Below are 16,474 nucleotides of genomic sequence, written 5' to 3' on the forward strand. Positions count from 1 at the left end.
TTATTATTCATTTTATTAACAGCTGCCTCATAAGATTAAACGATAATGTCTTACAGCAGAGCTTCACATCTGCAGAGACAGAGAAGTCAGAGCCAACAATACCAGTATGTGCTACAGCTTTCTTGCAAGATGATAGACTGTAGACAAAAAGTCTAGCTTTGAATCTCATCTGTTGGTAGCCTGCTAATTTATATTAGCTACCCAAATTGAATGTTACAAAAGAATGCTTTGCCATTCAATCTCACTCATTCCAACAGTTTATTTTATTTAAATAAGAGCATAAGTATGTGGAAAGCAAAAATATAGAATGAAATAATTACTCAATTTTCATTCATTCTCTGGTCATATTTAATTTCAGCAAAACCTGCCTTCATCTTTAACTGAATGAGGTAAAACAAATTAAAAATTCCAAAAGGATATTTTAAAATTTAATTTGGTTACTAATGGTGGACTTGATTAGTTTTGATAAATTGGAGTCTCCTAAAAACCCCCAAATTCAATCCTTACTCATCTCTAGCAAGCCTGCTGCAATTCAGAAATGCAATACACATATTTCATGCAGATTCGTGAATCAATTTACTTACAATGAAACCTGAAAAGGAGAAAGCTATTTAATGTAATAATGCTTCAAAATTAAAAAAATCTGCAGTGTATATATTTTCATAAAAATTATGAAAGTCTGAAAGTTTGTCAATGCAAAACTGGAAGCATGATATGAGTGTCAGATTAGGACTTAGCCATAACGTATACTAAAGAATAATGGTTGAGGCCCTTGTAACACTAAGCTTCAATATGTACCACAAGTTTATAAAATGCAGCAAAAATAATTTTAATTCTAGCTTAACTTATACATAGAGACAACTGGTTTTCTGATCTCATCCAATCTGTGCTTGGAGCTTCGAATCCAAGGTGACTCACAGTTTGTATTTTTACACAGGTTAATGTGCATTACAGTCCACAGTTATCAATTTAAGACTGCTGGCTGCAATGTAATTGCTACTTCAAGCACCAGATCCAAATGTTCCAACTAATTGGTTTTAATTTTTATCCATAGCTATATTTGACCATTGTTGGTCATGATAAAGTACCTTTCTAGTTCTGACGAAGGGTCTCGGCCTGAAACGTCGACTGCACCTCTTCCGAGAGATGCTGCCTGGCCTGCTGCGTTCACCAGCAACTTTTATTTGTGTTGCTTTCTAGTTCTCTGTTTGTATTGTGCCATTTTGTGTGCTCTATTCTGATAAGTACAAAGCAAAACATCTGATCTTAACATGAAGGAAATTCCCATAATACTTAATAAAAGCAACTACTGTTGGGAAAAAAGAAGTCTCTACACTTCAAAAACATAAAAAGCATCAAGGAACTCAACCAGGTAGCAACAATATCAATAAAAGTAAAATATGTTTGACTACAATGAACACACCATTTGAGTAGAATAGGAAATAAAGTAAACCAGAAAAGAGAACAAATGTTAATGAAGACAAATTCATCATTTTATTAATTTTATTTTGAAAATGTAGAGGAAAACTTTCATGTCATTTTAAATGCATGACATCTGAAAAGTTCCACGCATTTGGATATAATTTATAATTCTAATATGAACAATTGTGTTAAGAATTTGTGTTGCAAAATTAATGGAAAATCTCAAATTGATTATCAATGAAAATTAAATGCACCAAGAGACAAAATAACTAATGAGTTTATATTTTTAAATCAGCAGACAAGGGGATTTTTAAGGAGTAAAGAGGGTAAGAAATACATTTCAATCTGTTTTACTGTATATATCAAGCCAAGGTGCTCTTTCATCTAAACACATTGCTGGGCTGCTTCAGTTACATTTGGAAATTAATTTTAATATGCTTGATAATATTCATTACTGATGTGCAAGTTATAGCCAGCCAAGCAGAATATCAAGTGAGAATTTTCAATTCTCTAAGTAACAGAATCCCTTTTATTAAAAAAAAACAAACGGATCTTCCAGAGCAGAATCATACATTTATTACAGGAGACCTCGTGAGCTCTCATGTAAATGTAAGGTCTCAATGCTTTAAAGTTTCCTACCGAATAAAAACGTTAAGTCATATCTAGTGTGTCACTCCCCACAGTGACTTGATGGATGATTTAACCCTGATCACTGCAAAAGATGTAGTGTTGCTGCCCAGTGTTAAATTTATGCACTGTTTCTATTCGGCGACTATTTAAAATAAAGAATATTTTCCTTGTAGTATACAAGAATGGGGTTATGTTGAACTGCAATGTAGAAGAACGTGGAGTAGTGATTCATATATTTCTAATGCAGTGACTAGCTTAAGGAGGCTGGTTACAAGCTAGTAGCTCTTTAATTCTCTAGAGGCTGCAAGAGAGACAGCATATGAAAATTACATTTTTAGATTCAAACACTTGTGAAAAACAACTGTGTAAATCAAATGTATAAATAGTAGAGAATTTAAAAAAAAACATTTCCAGGAACAATGAATACAAAATGAGAACGAAGACAGAAACAGTGTTGTTATTCCATTTCTGGTGGACTTCCTGTGATTTATCTCTTTTTCTTGCTTTCTTTCTTTGCTTTCTTTCCTGATGAAGGAGTAGTAAGCTTCTGCTTTTTATTGTTATCTGAAGGCTTCAGCTCAGATTGCTCCCACTCCTGATGAGGATAAGATAAAAAACAAAAATATTTAATTTGGTTTCGACTTCCTCATATTAGGCATGCTCTAATAAAGTATCAGCATGAACACTACTGAACAAATGAAATGACCATTAATGCAAATGAGTAGTTATTGAAAATATGAAAAATCAGATCTAAACTTTAAACTTCTAATTACATTACTAAATGATTGCTTACAACTTTAATGGCAACCACAAGGTTTGAACTGTCATCAGGTCACTAACAGAAATCAAACCTACCATTGGCTCTCCAAGCAGCAAACGTAATGAAATTGAATATGTACTTTATACACTCAGTGGCCACTTTATTAGGTGCCTCCTGTACCTAATAAAGTGGCCACTGAGTTTATTTCGATATGCTCATGGTCTTCTTCTGCTGTAGCCCCTCTACTTCAAGATTTGATGTGTTGTGTGTTGAGGCTTCTTCTACACACCACCATTGTAGCATACAATTATCTGAGTTACAATCGCCTTCCTGTCAGCTTGAACCACTCTGGCCATTCTCCTCTGACCTCTCCCCTTAACAAGGCATTTTCGCCCACAGAACTGTCACTTACTGAATGTTTTTTTTTGTTTTTTCCACCATTCTTTGTAAACTCTAGAGAATGTGGTGTGCGAAAATCCCAGGCGATCAGCAGTTTGAGATACTCAAACCATAGCCTCCGACACCAACAATCATTCCACAATCGAAGACAGTAAAGTCACATTTCTTCCCTACCCTGGTGTTTGTTCTGAACAACAACCAAACCTCTTGATCATGTCTGGATGCTTTTATGCATTGAGTGGCTGTCACATGATTGGCTGATTGGATATTTGCATTAATGAGCAGATGTATCAAATAAAAGTGGCTACTGTTATACTGTATATGCTGCAACTAAGGTCTTACCAAAGTGCTATGAAGGTGCAGTATTTATATATCTGAAATTTATTAAACTAGCTTTAATATTAAGTTAATTTCTATAATCTTCTATGTAGTTGAACGCATCATCTAATATTTCCGAGGATGTCAGTGGCAGCATGAACTGGAACAAGTGCAATACTCATGGTCACTGCATTTTGAACACATTGATTGATTTTGTGCTTACAAAACCTCCTGAGGAATGACTAAAAATGGTAAATATTGATTGAAAAGTTTCTCGATTACAGAAACATACAAGGAACCACTCTGGGGTTCAGTGTTATTAATAGGAAAAGCTAAAAGATAATTTTGAAATCATCACAAAAACATGTTAATTCTAGACTATAAATCATATTAGCTTTGAATCGGAGGGGGGGGGTAAAATATTTCTGGTAAAATGATCAAAGTTCTATGAATGGTAATGTATTGATGCACAATTGAAATATTGACAGCATGACACCAGTACTTGCAAACCCTGATTTAGTGGTTGACCTATGTTAAATTAAGCAGTTCAAAATGAGACACTGACAAATTGCAGCAACTAACTTAAAAATCCCCAGTTACAGAGAAAGAGCTCATGCACAGAACCTGGGCATGAAATTCATGCCTGCAAGAAAATGAAACTCAGGGTTGTACATTGTGACACATAACTGTTATGTGCTTTGATAATTAACTTACTTTGAACTTTGAAAAGGAATAGTCGGAGACAGGGTGCCAGGAGAGGGCTTTTTGTGATGGAAGCCTGTGACTAGTGATATTCCGCAAGAACCAGTACTGGGACCCTTGAAGCTTGCAATACACGTGAGTGATTTGCATGTGATTACGGGAGGCGAGATTAGTAAATCTGTGGGTGACACGAAGATTGGCAGAGTGGTTAAAACCAGTCTCAGAGCAGGAGTTCCCACCCTGAGCTCCATGGACCCCTTGCTTAATGGTATTGGTCCATGGAATCCCTACTGTGGAGAGATATCAATATAATGGTGAAATGAGACAAAATTTAGCAGTTGGAGTTTAATCCAGATAAATGTGCAGTGATGCATTCTAGGAGCACTAATAAGGTTAAGATATATACTACAGCAGGGATGGTCATAAGGATTATTAAAAGAACAGACAGAACTTATCTATAGATCCTTCAAGATGGCGGTACAAGTCGATAACATGGTTAGGAAGGCATATGGGAAATTAGTCTGCATTAGTCAGGGCATCAAATACAGAAGTAGACATCTTATGCTCTAACTTTATAAACCTTCACGACACATGCCAGTGATAATAAAGCTGATTTTGATTCTGAACATTGGTCAGACCTTATGTAGAATGCTGTTCTAGTCAGTAATGTATCGGATGGTGCTGGAGAGGGGGCAGAGGAGATTCACCTGGGATGTAGTAGCTCATTTACAAGGAGAAACACCAGGAGCTATGTCTGCTCCCCCTGGAGTGCAAGAGATTAAGTTTGGACATAACCGAGGAACATAAAGTTATGTGTGTATAGATGGGGAAGATTGCAGGGAACCTTTCCCCGTAGCAGTGATAGATAAAACCAGTGGACATAGATTTAGGGGGAAGAGGTGTAGAGGGGACATGACCGGACTCTTTTCATACAGATAGTGGTAAGCAGCCGGAATGAACTGCTTAAGACTGTGGTTGAAGCTGGGCCACTGATTTCCAGATGAGCACTTGAGTTGCTTAGGCATAGAGACCAACCAAGTGCTGGTGAAGGAATTAATAAAATATAAAGATTAACTTTATTTATCACATAGACATTGAAACATACAGTGAAGTGTGTTGTTGACATCAATGACCAACACAGTCCAAGGAAGATCTGGGGGCAGCCCGCAAATGTCGCCAACATAGCATGGCCATTTACTTACTAATCCTTACGACTTTTGGAGTGTGGGAGGAAACCAGAGCACCCAGAGGAAACCCACACAGTTGCAGGGGGAATGTACAAACTCTTTACTGACAGTGGCAGGAATTGAACCCCTATTGCTGGCGCTAAGGAATTACACTAGCAGCTATGTTGAGTTGGGCCAGATGACATGTTTTCTAGCTGTTTAATCTTATGACACTAGGGGAAAAAAGTCCCCTTTGACTTGGGAACGAAAGAGCCTGCAGACACTGGGATCTGGAGCTACACACAAACTCAGCGGATCAGACAGCACCCATGCAGGGAAATGGACAGTTAACATTTCAGGTCGAAAGCTTCATCTGGACTCATGGGTGAGAGTGTGGTCGAGGAGTAGGAAAGCAGAAGTCACAGGCTCCAGACGAAGGGTCTTGACCTTCAAACTCGACTCTCCGTTTCCCTCCATTGATACTGCCATTGTTTTGCCAGCATCTAACAGAACATCATTCCCCTTCACTATCACATTCTCATTTTGTAACTTGTTAGACAAGAAACAAAGCAATTTAGTTTGTCTACAATTCCAACGTACCAGCAATGGTAAACACAAAATAATCTGCAGATGCTGGGGTCAAAGCAACACTCACAACATGCTGGAGGAACTCAGCAGGTCGGGCAGCATCCGTGGAAAAGATCGGTCGACATTTTGGGCCGGAACCCTTCGTCAGGACTGAAGAGGGAAGGGGCAGAGGCCCCATAAAGAAGGTGGGGGGAGGGTGGGAAGGAGAAGGCTGGTAGATTTCAGATGAAAAACAGTAAGGGGAAAGATAAAGGGATGGGGGAGGGGAGGCAGGAAAGGTGAAGAAAGAATAGGAGAAAACACAACGGGTAGTAGCAGGAGGCGGGGCCATGAGGGAGATGATAGGCAGATGGGGGAGGGGGCAGAGTGACATAGGGATAGGGGAAGGGAGGGGGAGGGAATTACCGGAAGTTGGAGAATTCTATGTTCATACCAAGGGGCTGGAGACTACCTAGACGGTATATGAGGTGTTGCTCCTCCAACCTGAGTTTAGCCTCATCATGGCAGTAGAGGAGGCCATGTATGGAATACCTGAATGGGAGTGGGAAGCAGAGTTGAAGTGGGTGGCTACTGGGAGATCCTGTCTGTTGTGGCGGACGGAGCGGAGGTGCTCGACGAAGCGTCCCCCAATCTGCGTCGGCTTTCACCGATGTAGAGGAGGCCGCACTGGGAGCACCGGATGCAATAGATGACCCAAACAGACTCACAAGTGAAGTGTTGCCTCACTTGGAAGGACTGTTTGGGGCCCTGAATGGTGGCAAGAGAGGAGGTGTAGGGACAGGTGTAGCACTTGCGCTTACAGGGATAAGTGCCAGCAATGGACATGTTCAGTAAGCACTGGTATTAATCCATTAGTCTCCAACAAACCTTGCCAGCAGGTGAGAAAAATGCTCAACGACTTTTTTCCCGCTTCCATTCATGATACATCAACTCTCAGATTATACACATTGCGGAATATTTTCAGGTGTGGATCCAATTTGCAACTGAATGACTCAGTAGCATCTGCTTTCATTGTACCCTCCAGGAGCCTGATCGGTACCCTTATCCCTTAATCACCGAAGATTAATTTGGAATTTCCTGCTCCCATCCCTTTTCAAGCAGAGGACGTGCCCAGTCACTTGACTGTTTTGCAGAGGAGAATTTTTTTTTAATTTAATGATATAGCACGGTAGCAGGCCCTTATGATTAATCTCTCCCTCTCCCAGTGTAAAGTGCCCTCCTGCTTCAAAACATCTGTCATTGTTCCTGTACGTAATAAGACCAAGGTAACATGTCTGAACAACTGCCGTCCTGTGGCACTCACCTCAATACTAAGCAAATGCTTTGAGAGGCTGATCAAGGACCACATCTGTAGCATGCTATCACCCACATTGGACCCCCTACAATTCGCCCACCAACGCAACCAACGGACAGACAACGCAATAGCCACAGGTCTAAATACTGTCCTTAAACGTCTGGAGAAGAGGGATACTTAAGTGAGAATGCAGTTCTAGGACTACAGTTCAGCATTCAACATCATAATTCCCTGAGGCTCGACTAGATGCTCAATGACTTCGGCCTTCACCCTGCCTTGTGCAGCTGGATCCTGGACTTCCTGTCAGATCACCGGCAAATGTTAAGAGTGGGCTCCCTCACCTCTGCCCCTCTGACCTTCAACACAGGTGCCCCTCAGGGCTGTATGTACTAAGCCCCCTCCTTTACTCTCTGTATACCCATAACTGTGTCCCCACCCACAGCTCTAATCTGCTAAATAAATTTGCTGACAACACTACACTGATTGGCTTAATCTCAAATAATAAAGAGGCAACATACAGAGAAAAAATCATCATCCTGACACAGTGGTGCCAAGAGAACTACCTCTCCCTCAATGTCGCAAAAACAAAGGAGCTAGTTGTGGATTACAGGAGGAATGGAGAGAGGCTAACCCCTATAGACATCAATGGATTTTGGTTTGAGAGGGTGAACTGCTTTAAATTCCTTAGCATAAACATCACCGAGGACCTCAAGTAGTCTGTACATACCGGCTGTGTGGTGAAAAAGGCACAGCAGCGCTTCTTTCACCTCAGACTGTTGAAGAAGTTTGGGCCACACACATCAAAGTTGCTGGTGAACACAGCAGGCCAGGCAGCATCCCTAGGAAGAGGTACAGTCGACGTTTCGGGCCGAGACCTTTTGTCAGGACTCAAGAAGTTTGGTGTGGGCCCCCAAGTCCAAAGAACTTTTTACAGGGGCACAATTAAGAACATCCTGACTGGCAGCATCACTGCCTGGTATGGGAACTGTACTTTCCTCAATTGCAGGACTCTGCAGAGAGTGGTGCGGACAGCCCAGTTCATCTGTACACGTGAACTTGCCACAATTCAGGACATTTACAAAGACAGGTGGGTAAAAAGAGCCCGAAGGACCATTAGGGACATGAGTCACTCCAATCACAAACTGTTCCAGCTGCTACCATCCAGGAAACAGTACCGCAGCATAAAAGCCAGGACCAACAAGCTCTGGGTCAGCTTCTTCCACCAGGCCATCAAACTGCTTAACTCATGCTGACACAACTGTATTTCTATATTATATTGACTATCCTGTTTTACATACGATTTATTATAAATTACTATAATTGCACATTTAGACAGAGACGTAAAGATTTTTACTCTTTATGTATATGAAGGATGCAAGTAATAAAGTCAATTCAATTCAATTTATATAGCTCCAATCACAAAAACAAACATGTCTCCTACTACCAACCCACTCATCTGACTATTCCCCTCCAAAGATGCTGCCTGATCCACTTGACATCCACTGGAAGTTTTTTTTGCTCCAGATTCCAGCACCTGTAGTATTTTCCGTCTCCTCTATCAGATCTTAATTGCCAATGTGCCCTGGATCCCAGAGGCTCTAAACTTTTGGACCAATCCCCAATGTTTCATCCTTAAAAAGGCCTTACCAAAATCCACGTCGACTACTTTAATCACTCTCATGAATACATTTTGTTACCTTTTCAGTAAACACAATTTCCTTCTAACAAACCTGTGTTTATTTGATTAATCCCTGCATTTCAAAGTGCAGATTGTAGTGTCAAAGAAAATACAACACAGAAACAGGCCCTTCAGCCCGTCTAATCCTTGCTGAACTATTTAAATTGCCTACTCCCATTGACCCACACCAGGACCAAAGCCCTTCATACTCCAACCATCCATACTGTACCTATCCAAACGTCTCTTAAATGTTGAAATCAAGTTCACATGCACCATTTGTGCTGGCAGCTGATTCTGTGCTCTCACGGCCCTCTGAGTGAAGTTGTTTCCACTCATATTCCCCTTAAACTTTTTACCTTTCACCCGTAAACTATGGCCTCTTGTTGAAATCCCACCCAACCTCAGCGGAAAAAAGCCTGCTTGCATTTACCCTAGCTATGCCCCTCATAATTTTGTATACCTCTATCAAATCTCCCCTCCATTTTCTATGTTCTAAGGAATACAGTCCTAACTTATTCAATCTTTCCTTATAACTCAGGTCCTCCAGAGCCAGCAACATCATTGTAAATTTTCTACATATTCTTTCAACCTGATTTACATCCTTCCTGCGAATAGGTGACCAAAACTGCACCAATTTTGTTGTCAGAAATTTTTCCCTACCACTAAAGTGCATGCAAGTCCTTGTGTAATTTATCTTACTTCATGCTGAACACTACCCACCATCACTTGTTTTGCATTATCTTCATATCTTTACAACTCCCAGCTCAAGAGCACTTACAGGGTTAGAGGACTTATTTATGTGTACATGCGTAGGTGCAAGGAAAGGGGCTTGTTTTGCTGTTTTTCTATTGTTGTTGCTTGCTGTTCTGAATATCGTAAACATGCTACGTTGGTGCCTGAACGTGTAACGACACTTGCGGGCTTCACCCAGCATATCCTCACACTGTGTTGGTTGTTAATGTAAAGACGCAGCTCACTGTATACTTTGATGTACATCTGATAAATAAAGGAATGAATGAATTCATTAATTATGAAGGCATTAAGCATGAAAAGACTCTTAAGAGACTTCACTGTTAACAGTTTCATCAAACATTCCCGCAAATTGCACCACAAAGAATACACCCGCCAATCATAATGCCATTAATTTCAAAGTAATTATGCAAAAGGAGAGGTCTGATCCACGGGATGAGATCTAAACTGGAGAAAGGCCAATTTTGACAGTATCAGAAAGAATCTGGCAGGTGTAGTTTAGAACAGGCTGTTTTCTGGCAAAGGTGTACTTGGTAAAAGGGAGGCCTTCAAAGGTAAAATGTTGAGAGTGCAAAGCATGTATGTGCCTGTCAGAATAAAAGGTACAGTTAACAGTTTTGGGGAACACACATCAAAGTTGCTGGTGAACGCAGCAGGGCAGGCAGCATCTCGAGGAAGAGGTACAGTCGACGTTTCGGGCCGAGACCGAAGAAATTCCAGCATCTGCAGATTTCCTCGTGTTTGCGTTTTGGGGAACCTTGGTTTTCAAGAGATTGAGCCCCTGATTAAGAAAAAAAATGGAGGTGCATAGCAGGTACAGGCCGGTAGCAATAAATGAGGTATTCATGCAGTACAAGAAATGCAAGGGAACACATAAGAAAGAAATCAGCAGGGCTAAAAGGCATGAGGCTGCCTAGCAGCAAAATGAAGGAGAATCCTAAGGGATTCTACAGATATGTTAAGAGCAGACGGATTGCAAAGGACAAAATTGATCGCCTGGAAGATCAGAATGGTAATCCATGGGAGGAGACAAAACAGATGGGAAGACCTTAAATGGATTTTATTTTTGCATCTGTATTTATTCAGGGGGCGAGCCGGTGGTGTAGTGGCATCAGCACTGGAATTTGAGGTGGATAGTTCAGAGTTCGAACCCAGCCAGGTCCCAATCCTGGGCTACAGCAGTATCTGCGTGGAAGAAAGGCCTGGTAATCTACTTCTGTACCTTGCCACAAAAACCCTATGGACAACTACACTATCCATAGGGTCACCATGAATCAATGATGACTCAAAAGCACTCAACAACAATAATTTATTCAGGAGACAGACACAGAGTCTATAGAAGTGAAGGTAAGCAGTGGCAAGATCTTGGACTCTATACAGATTACAGAGGAGGAAGAGTTTGCTGTCTTGAGGTAAATTAGGGTGGATAATTTCCCAGGGCCTGGTAAGAGATTCCCTTGGACCCCGTGGGAGGAAAGTGCAGAAATTGCAGGACCCTAGCAGAGATATTTAAATCATACTTAGCAACAGGTGAGGTTATCGGAGGATTGGAAGATATCTAATGTTGTTCCGCTCTTTAAGAAAGGCTCTAAAAATAAACCTAGAAATTATAGGCCAGTGAGTCTGATATCAGCAGTGGGAAAGTTATTGGAAGGTATTCTAAGGGACTGGATAAATGAGTATTCAGTTAGACATGAACTGATTAGGGAAAGTCAGCATGTCTCTGTGCATGGTAAGTCATATCTAATCAATCTTATGGAATTTTTCAAGGAAGTTACCAGGAAAATTGATGAAGAGAGGGCAGTGGGTGTTGTCTTCATGGACCTTAGCAAGGCATTTGACAAGGTAACACATGGGAGGTTGGTCAAGTAGGTTCAGACATTCGGCATTCAAGATGAAGTAGTAAATTGGATTAGATATTTGCTTTGTGGGAGAAGCCAAAGAGTAGTAGATGGTTGCCTCTCTGAGACTAGTAGAGTGCTGCTTGGTCCATTGTTGCTTGTCATCTATTTCAATGTTCTGGATGATAACGTGGTTAACTGGATCAACAAATTTATAGAGGATACCAAGATTGGGAGTGTAGTGGAGAGTGAGGAAGACTATCAGACCTTGCAGTGGGATCTGGACCATCTGGAAAAATGGGCTGAAAGAAATGCAGATGGAATCCAATGCAGACAAGTGCAAGGTGTTGTACTTTGGTAGGACCAGCCAGGGTACATCTTACACAGGGACGGGCAGAGCAATGAGGAGTGCTGTAGAACAAAGGGATCTGGGAATACAAGTCCATCAGTCATTGCAAGTGGTGTCACAGGTAGATAGGGCTGTAAAGAAAGCTTTGGGCACATAAATCAAAGTATTGAGTACAGGAGATGGGATGTTATGTTGATGTTGTACAATGCATTGGTGAGCCCAATTTGGAGTATTTTGTGTAGTTTTGGTCACCTATATACAGGAAAGATGTAAATAAAATTGAAAGAGTACCTGGATGACCTGAGTTATAAGGAAAGATTGAACAGGTTCCTTGGAACACTGAAGACTGAGCAGAGATTTGATAGAAGTATACAAAATTATGAGGGATATAGATAGGGCAAATGCAAGCAGGCTTTTTCCACTGCGGTTGAGTGGGACCATAACTAGACCTCATGGTTAAGGGTGAAAAGTTTAAGGGGAACAAGGGGAACCTTCTTCACTTAGAGGGGTGTGAGAGTGTGGAACGAGCTGCCAACGCAAGCGATGCACACAAGCTCAGCTTCAACATTTAAGAGAAGTCTGGATAGGTACACAGATGGTAAGGGTATGGAGGGCTATGGTCCTGGTACAGGTCGATGGGAGTAGGCAGTTTAAATAAGTTGGCATGGGATGAAGGGCATGTTTGTATGCTGTACTTTTCTATGACTCTATGATTCTAATCAATTACATATCCTTTGCAAAACTTTTATCTTTCTTCATGGGAATTGTAATCAAGATCTTTCCAAAACCTAAAGCATGCCATGCCCTGTATCTTCAAGTATTCTAAATACATTGAAAAGTCTTTCCTTTGATTTTATTTCCATACACATAGCATATTATCTTTTATAAAAGCATTCATAAGTTGAACCATAACTGATGCCTGTCTCACTGGTCTGAAATTTCCTGCATCTCTTTTGAGTGAAAAATAATTAAGAATCAATTGCCAATTTTTAAAGTTTTTGCACATATCTTTCCAGTAGCTAAGTTAGATGTGCTGGGGTTCCTACTATTTTCTGCATTTGTTCCTTGGAGACCATCAGGTCACCTTGTTTACTGATCATAAAAATGAACAGCTGTTCAACAGGAAGGTTGGCAAACAGATGATCAATGTGATGACTCACTTCCACAACTTCATGTCAGCTCTAGATCAAACAAGTTACCAATGTCTGCTTGTTAAAAAGTGGCTAAATCATCCAACAATCAACTTTCCACTCTCACAAATATTAAGCAATTAGTAGCTAACATAATCAAAGACCACACCCACCTGGATATTCCCTCTCCTATCCCCCCCATCAGGCAGAAGACACAAAACCTGAAAACATGCACCACTGTTTCTGTTGTTTCAAGACTTTTTGTACAATGAAATGGATTCCTGATCCATTATCTACCTTGTTATGTCCTTGCAGTGTAATGTCTGCTGCATTGCACTTTCTCTGTAACTGTAACACTACATTCTCATTCAGTTACTGCTTTTTCCTTTTGCTAACTGAATATACTGCTGTGATGAAATTATCTGTATGGATGGCATGCAAAACAAAGTTTTTTTTAAAACTGTACCTCACTACATGTGACGATAATAAACCAATTACCTCAACTCCAATTTATTTAGCACTTTTTCAATATCTAATCGATAAACGTTACTTGATACTCCTCTTTAATCCCATGTTCAATTATGATTGCTTATATTCTTTCACGACGAAGAAACTTTGAGATGGGACGTGAGCAGATGATCAACTCCATTATTCACCGATTAAGGCAATGAGGAAGAATGAAATTTCAAAGTGAATGCGGAAGGCGAGCGAGGGTTCAGAGCTGACTACATGCAATTTGATAACTCTGCTGCCGGACAAGCAGTCTGTGTGGCCTAGCACTGTGTCCGAAGGGTAGGCCTCTGCACTCGAGCCACGTTTCTCTCTTTCCATAATATTACCGAGGTTCTGTGTTTATGGATTTGGACTATGGCTATGGACTTTTTCTGTCTTATGGTTTTAATATTCTGTGTTGTTACCCTTCTTTCTCGGTTTTCTTGTGTGGGGGAGGAGGGTTTGGGGGTCAATGCTCTTATTGCGCTTTTGCACAGGGAGAGGGGATTTGGAGGCTGATGTTCTTGTGTTTTGTGCAGAGGGGGTGTTGATAATCATGTTGCCATTCTTTTTTTTTGGGGGGGGGTTTCCTGTTTGTTTTTGAACTGACTTCCATGGTTTTCTTTGTTCGTGGCTATCTGGACAAGAAGAATCTCAGAGCTGTATACTGCATGCATACTTTGATAATAAGTGAACCTTTGAAACTTTGAAGTTAAATGCTGCTTATATTATTCACATCTCTTGCAATATTCAAACCTGGATGACAAATCATACTGATTTATTTCTTCTTCAGGCCTGAAACGCTGACCATTTGTTCATTTCCATGGACGCTGTCTGACCAGCTGAGTCACTCCATCATTTTGCATGCATTGCTTTGGATTTCCAGCATCTGCAGAATTTCTCATGTTTTTGACTTATTTCTTGCTGTGTTTTCCTGACATTCACTCTGTATTTTTGTGTCATTTTCCTTCAGGGCTTTCATGCCTTTTTAAAAAAACGAGTTGCTTGATATTTCAGAACCAGCGAGCTTTGAAGCACGGTGTCTTTGTTATTCATTAAACAAATGTCCTTTAAAATCACTTTCTTGTGGGGAGAATACCACAATTTCTGCAACACATTCAAATTGACTAATCTCAATCTGACCAAGAGCTCCATTACTTTATTCGCCTAATGTCCTGACCGCTCTGTGGGTCAAGTTTAAAAAGGCTTCTAGGTTCTATGTTGTGCTTCGAATAAAATGGGCAAAATTGGAGAAAACTAACCTCAGTGCTTTTAATTAGTCATCTGCAAACATCACTCAATTAGCTAGGCTCATGGGGTATATTGCAATAGCATCTTGGTCTGGGGGGTTCTGACAGATCACAAGCCTTGGAAATGGTCGAGAGGGAGGGTCAGAGACCGCAGGGGAGTTGTGCAGAGAACCTTCTGAAATTAGGATTGGATAATCCAACTCATTGTGGAATTGGCCTAATTTTGTAGGATATTCACATTCACCATGTGCACCAGCTACAATCTACATAGAAGTGTTTCAATAAAGTGCACACAAGGTCCCTCATGGTACACAGATTTTGAAGATCAAGGAATATGGGATCTACAGAGAAATTGGCTTTGCCATGGAAGACAGAGGAGAGCGGTGGAGATGGAGAGGTGTTACTCTTGACTGTTTAGACTAGTGGTGTTCCACAGGTATTAGTTCTAAAAGCTCTGCTGTTTGTGATACATGTAAGTTATATGGGTGAAAATGTAGGTGAGCTGATCAAGTTTGAAGATGTGGGTGGTGATGAAGGTTGACAAAGCAGAGACAAATCTGTTGGAAATATGGGCAAAAGATGGCAGATGGAGCTTCAACTGGACAAGTCTGAGTTTTGCACTTCTGGAGTCAAATGCAACAGGAGTGTACAAGGCCCTTCAGTAAGGATCTTGGGATGCAAGTACAAAGCTCCCTGAATATGGCAAAACATATGGATATGGTGGTAAAGGTGACATACAGCATCCTTGCCTTCACTGAACATAAAAATTGGCAAGTTACGTTATAGAATCAGTATACACTAGAGAGGTCTCGACAAACTAAACAGATCGATAGTTCTCAGTTTTCTGCAAATGAGGTCCAGGAAGTCATCAAGCAGAAGCTCTGGATCAATAATGTGTAAAATTCATGGGCACTTTATTAAAGATATATTCGCATGGGATCTACATATTTAAAACCTCCACACAAGGTCTTGGAGACATGGTCATAAAGTCAGGATCATAGAGTACAGAAACAGGCCCTTCAGCCCAATTAGTCCATACCAACTATCTAACCTCGTCCCACTGCCTCTGTTTGGCCTAAATCCTTCTAAGCCTTTATCATCCATGTACCTTTTAAATGGTGTTAATCTATTTGCCTCAGCCACTTCCTCTGGCAGCTCATTATAGAAAATGACCATCCTCTGGGTGTTGTCCCTCAGGTTCCTGTTCATTCTCTCCCTTCTCATCTTAAACCTATGCTCTCCAGTTCTTGATTCCCCATTCCTGAAAAAAGTCTTTGCACACGGTTCAACTTCATTTCCCATAATGCAACCTGCCAGCAATTAGAAACCGTAGCCCTATGGCTGGTACTTTACTAGCAGCTGTATCCTGGGAAGACATCACCAGATGGACAACAGAAGAATCAGACAACACACACAAAATGCTGGCCGATCTCAGCAGGCCAGGCAGCATCTGTGGAAAGGAGCAAGACCCTTCATCAGGACTGGAGAAAAAAAAAGACGAGGGGTCAAAGTTAGAAGGTAGGAGGAAGAAAGAAAGAAACACAAGGTGATAGGTGGAACCGGGCTGGAGAAGGGGGAAATCTGATAAGAGAGGACAGAAGGCTCCAGAGGGAGGTGATGGGTAGGTAAGGAGATAAGGTGAGAGAGGGAAAAGGGAATGAGGAATAGTGAAAGGGGACGGCATTATCAAAAGTTCGAGAAATCG

The 16,474-nt window shown here is 40.9% G+C and overlaps 1 protein-coding gene across 1 annotated transcript in view; it reads right to left on the reverse strand.

Moving 5' to 3' along the window:
* Nucleotides 1–1,389: 1,389 nt before the first annotated feature.
* Nucleotides 1,390–16,474, reverse strand: part of manbal (mannosidase beta like) — a 74,250-nt gene continuing 59,165 nt past the window's right edge. Inside the window, exon 3 of the mRNA XM_063074542.1 lies at nucleotides 1,390–2,647. Within this exon, the coding sequence (XP_062930612.1) occupies nucleotides 2,540–2,647 (108 nt within the window). The 3' untranslated portion in view covers nucleotides 1,390–2,539. The remainder of the gene's footprint in view (nucleotides 2,648–16,474) is intronic.

The sequence above is a fragment of the Mobula hypostoma genome, chromosome 2 (genome assembly GCF_963921235.1).
Source record: "Mobula hypostoma chromosome 2, sMobHyp1.1, whole genome shotgun sequence".
Classification (NCBI taxonomy): domain Eukaryota; kingdom Metazoa; phylum Chordata; class Chondrichthyes; order Myliobatiformes; family Myliobatidae; genus Mobula; species Mobula hypostoma.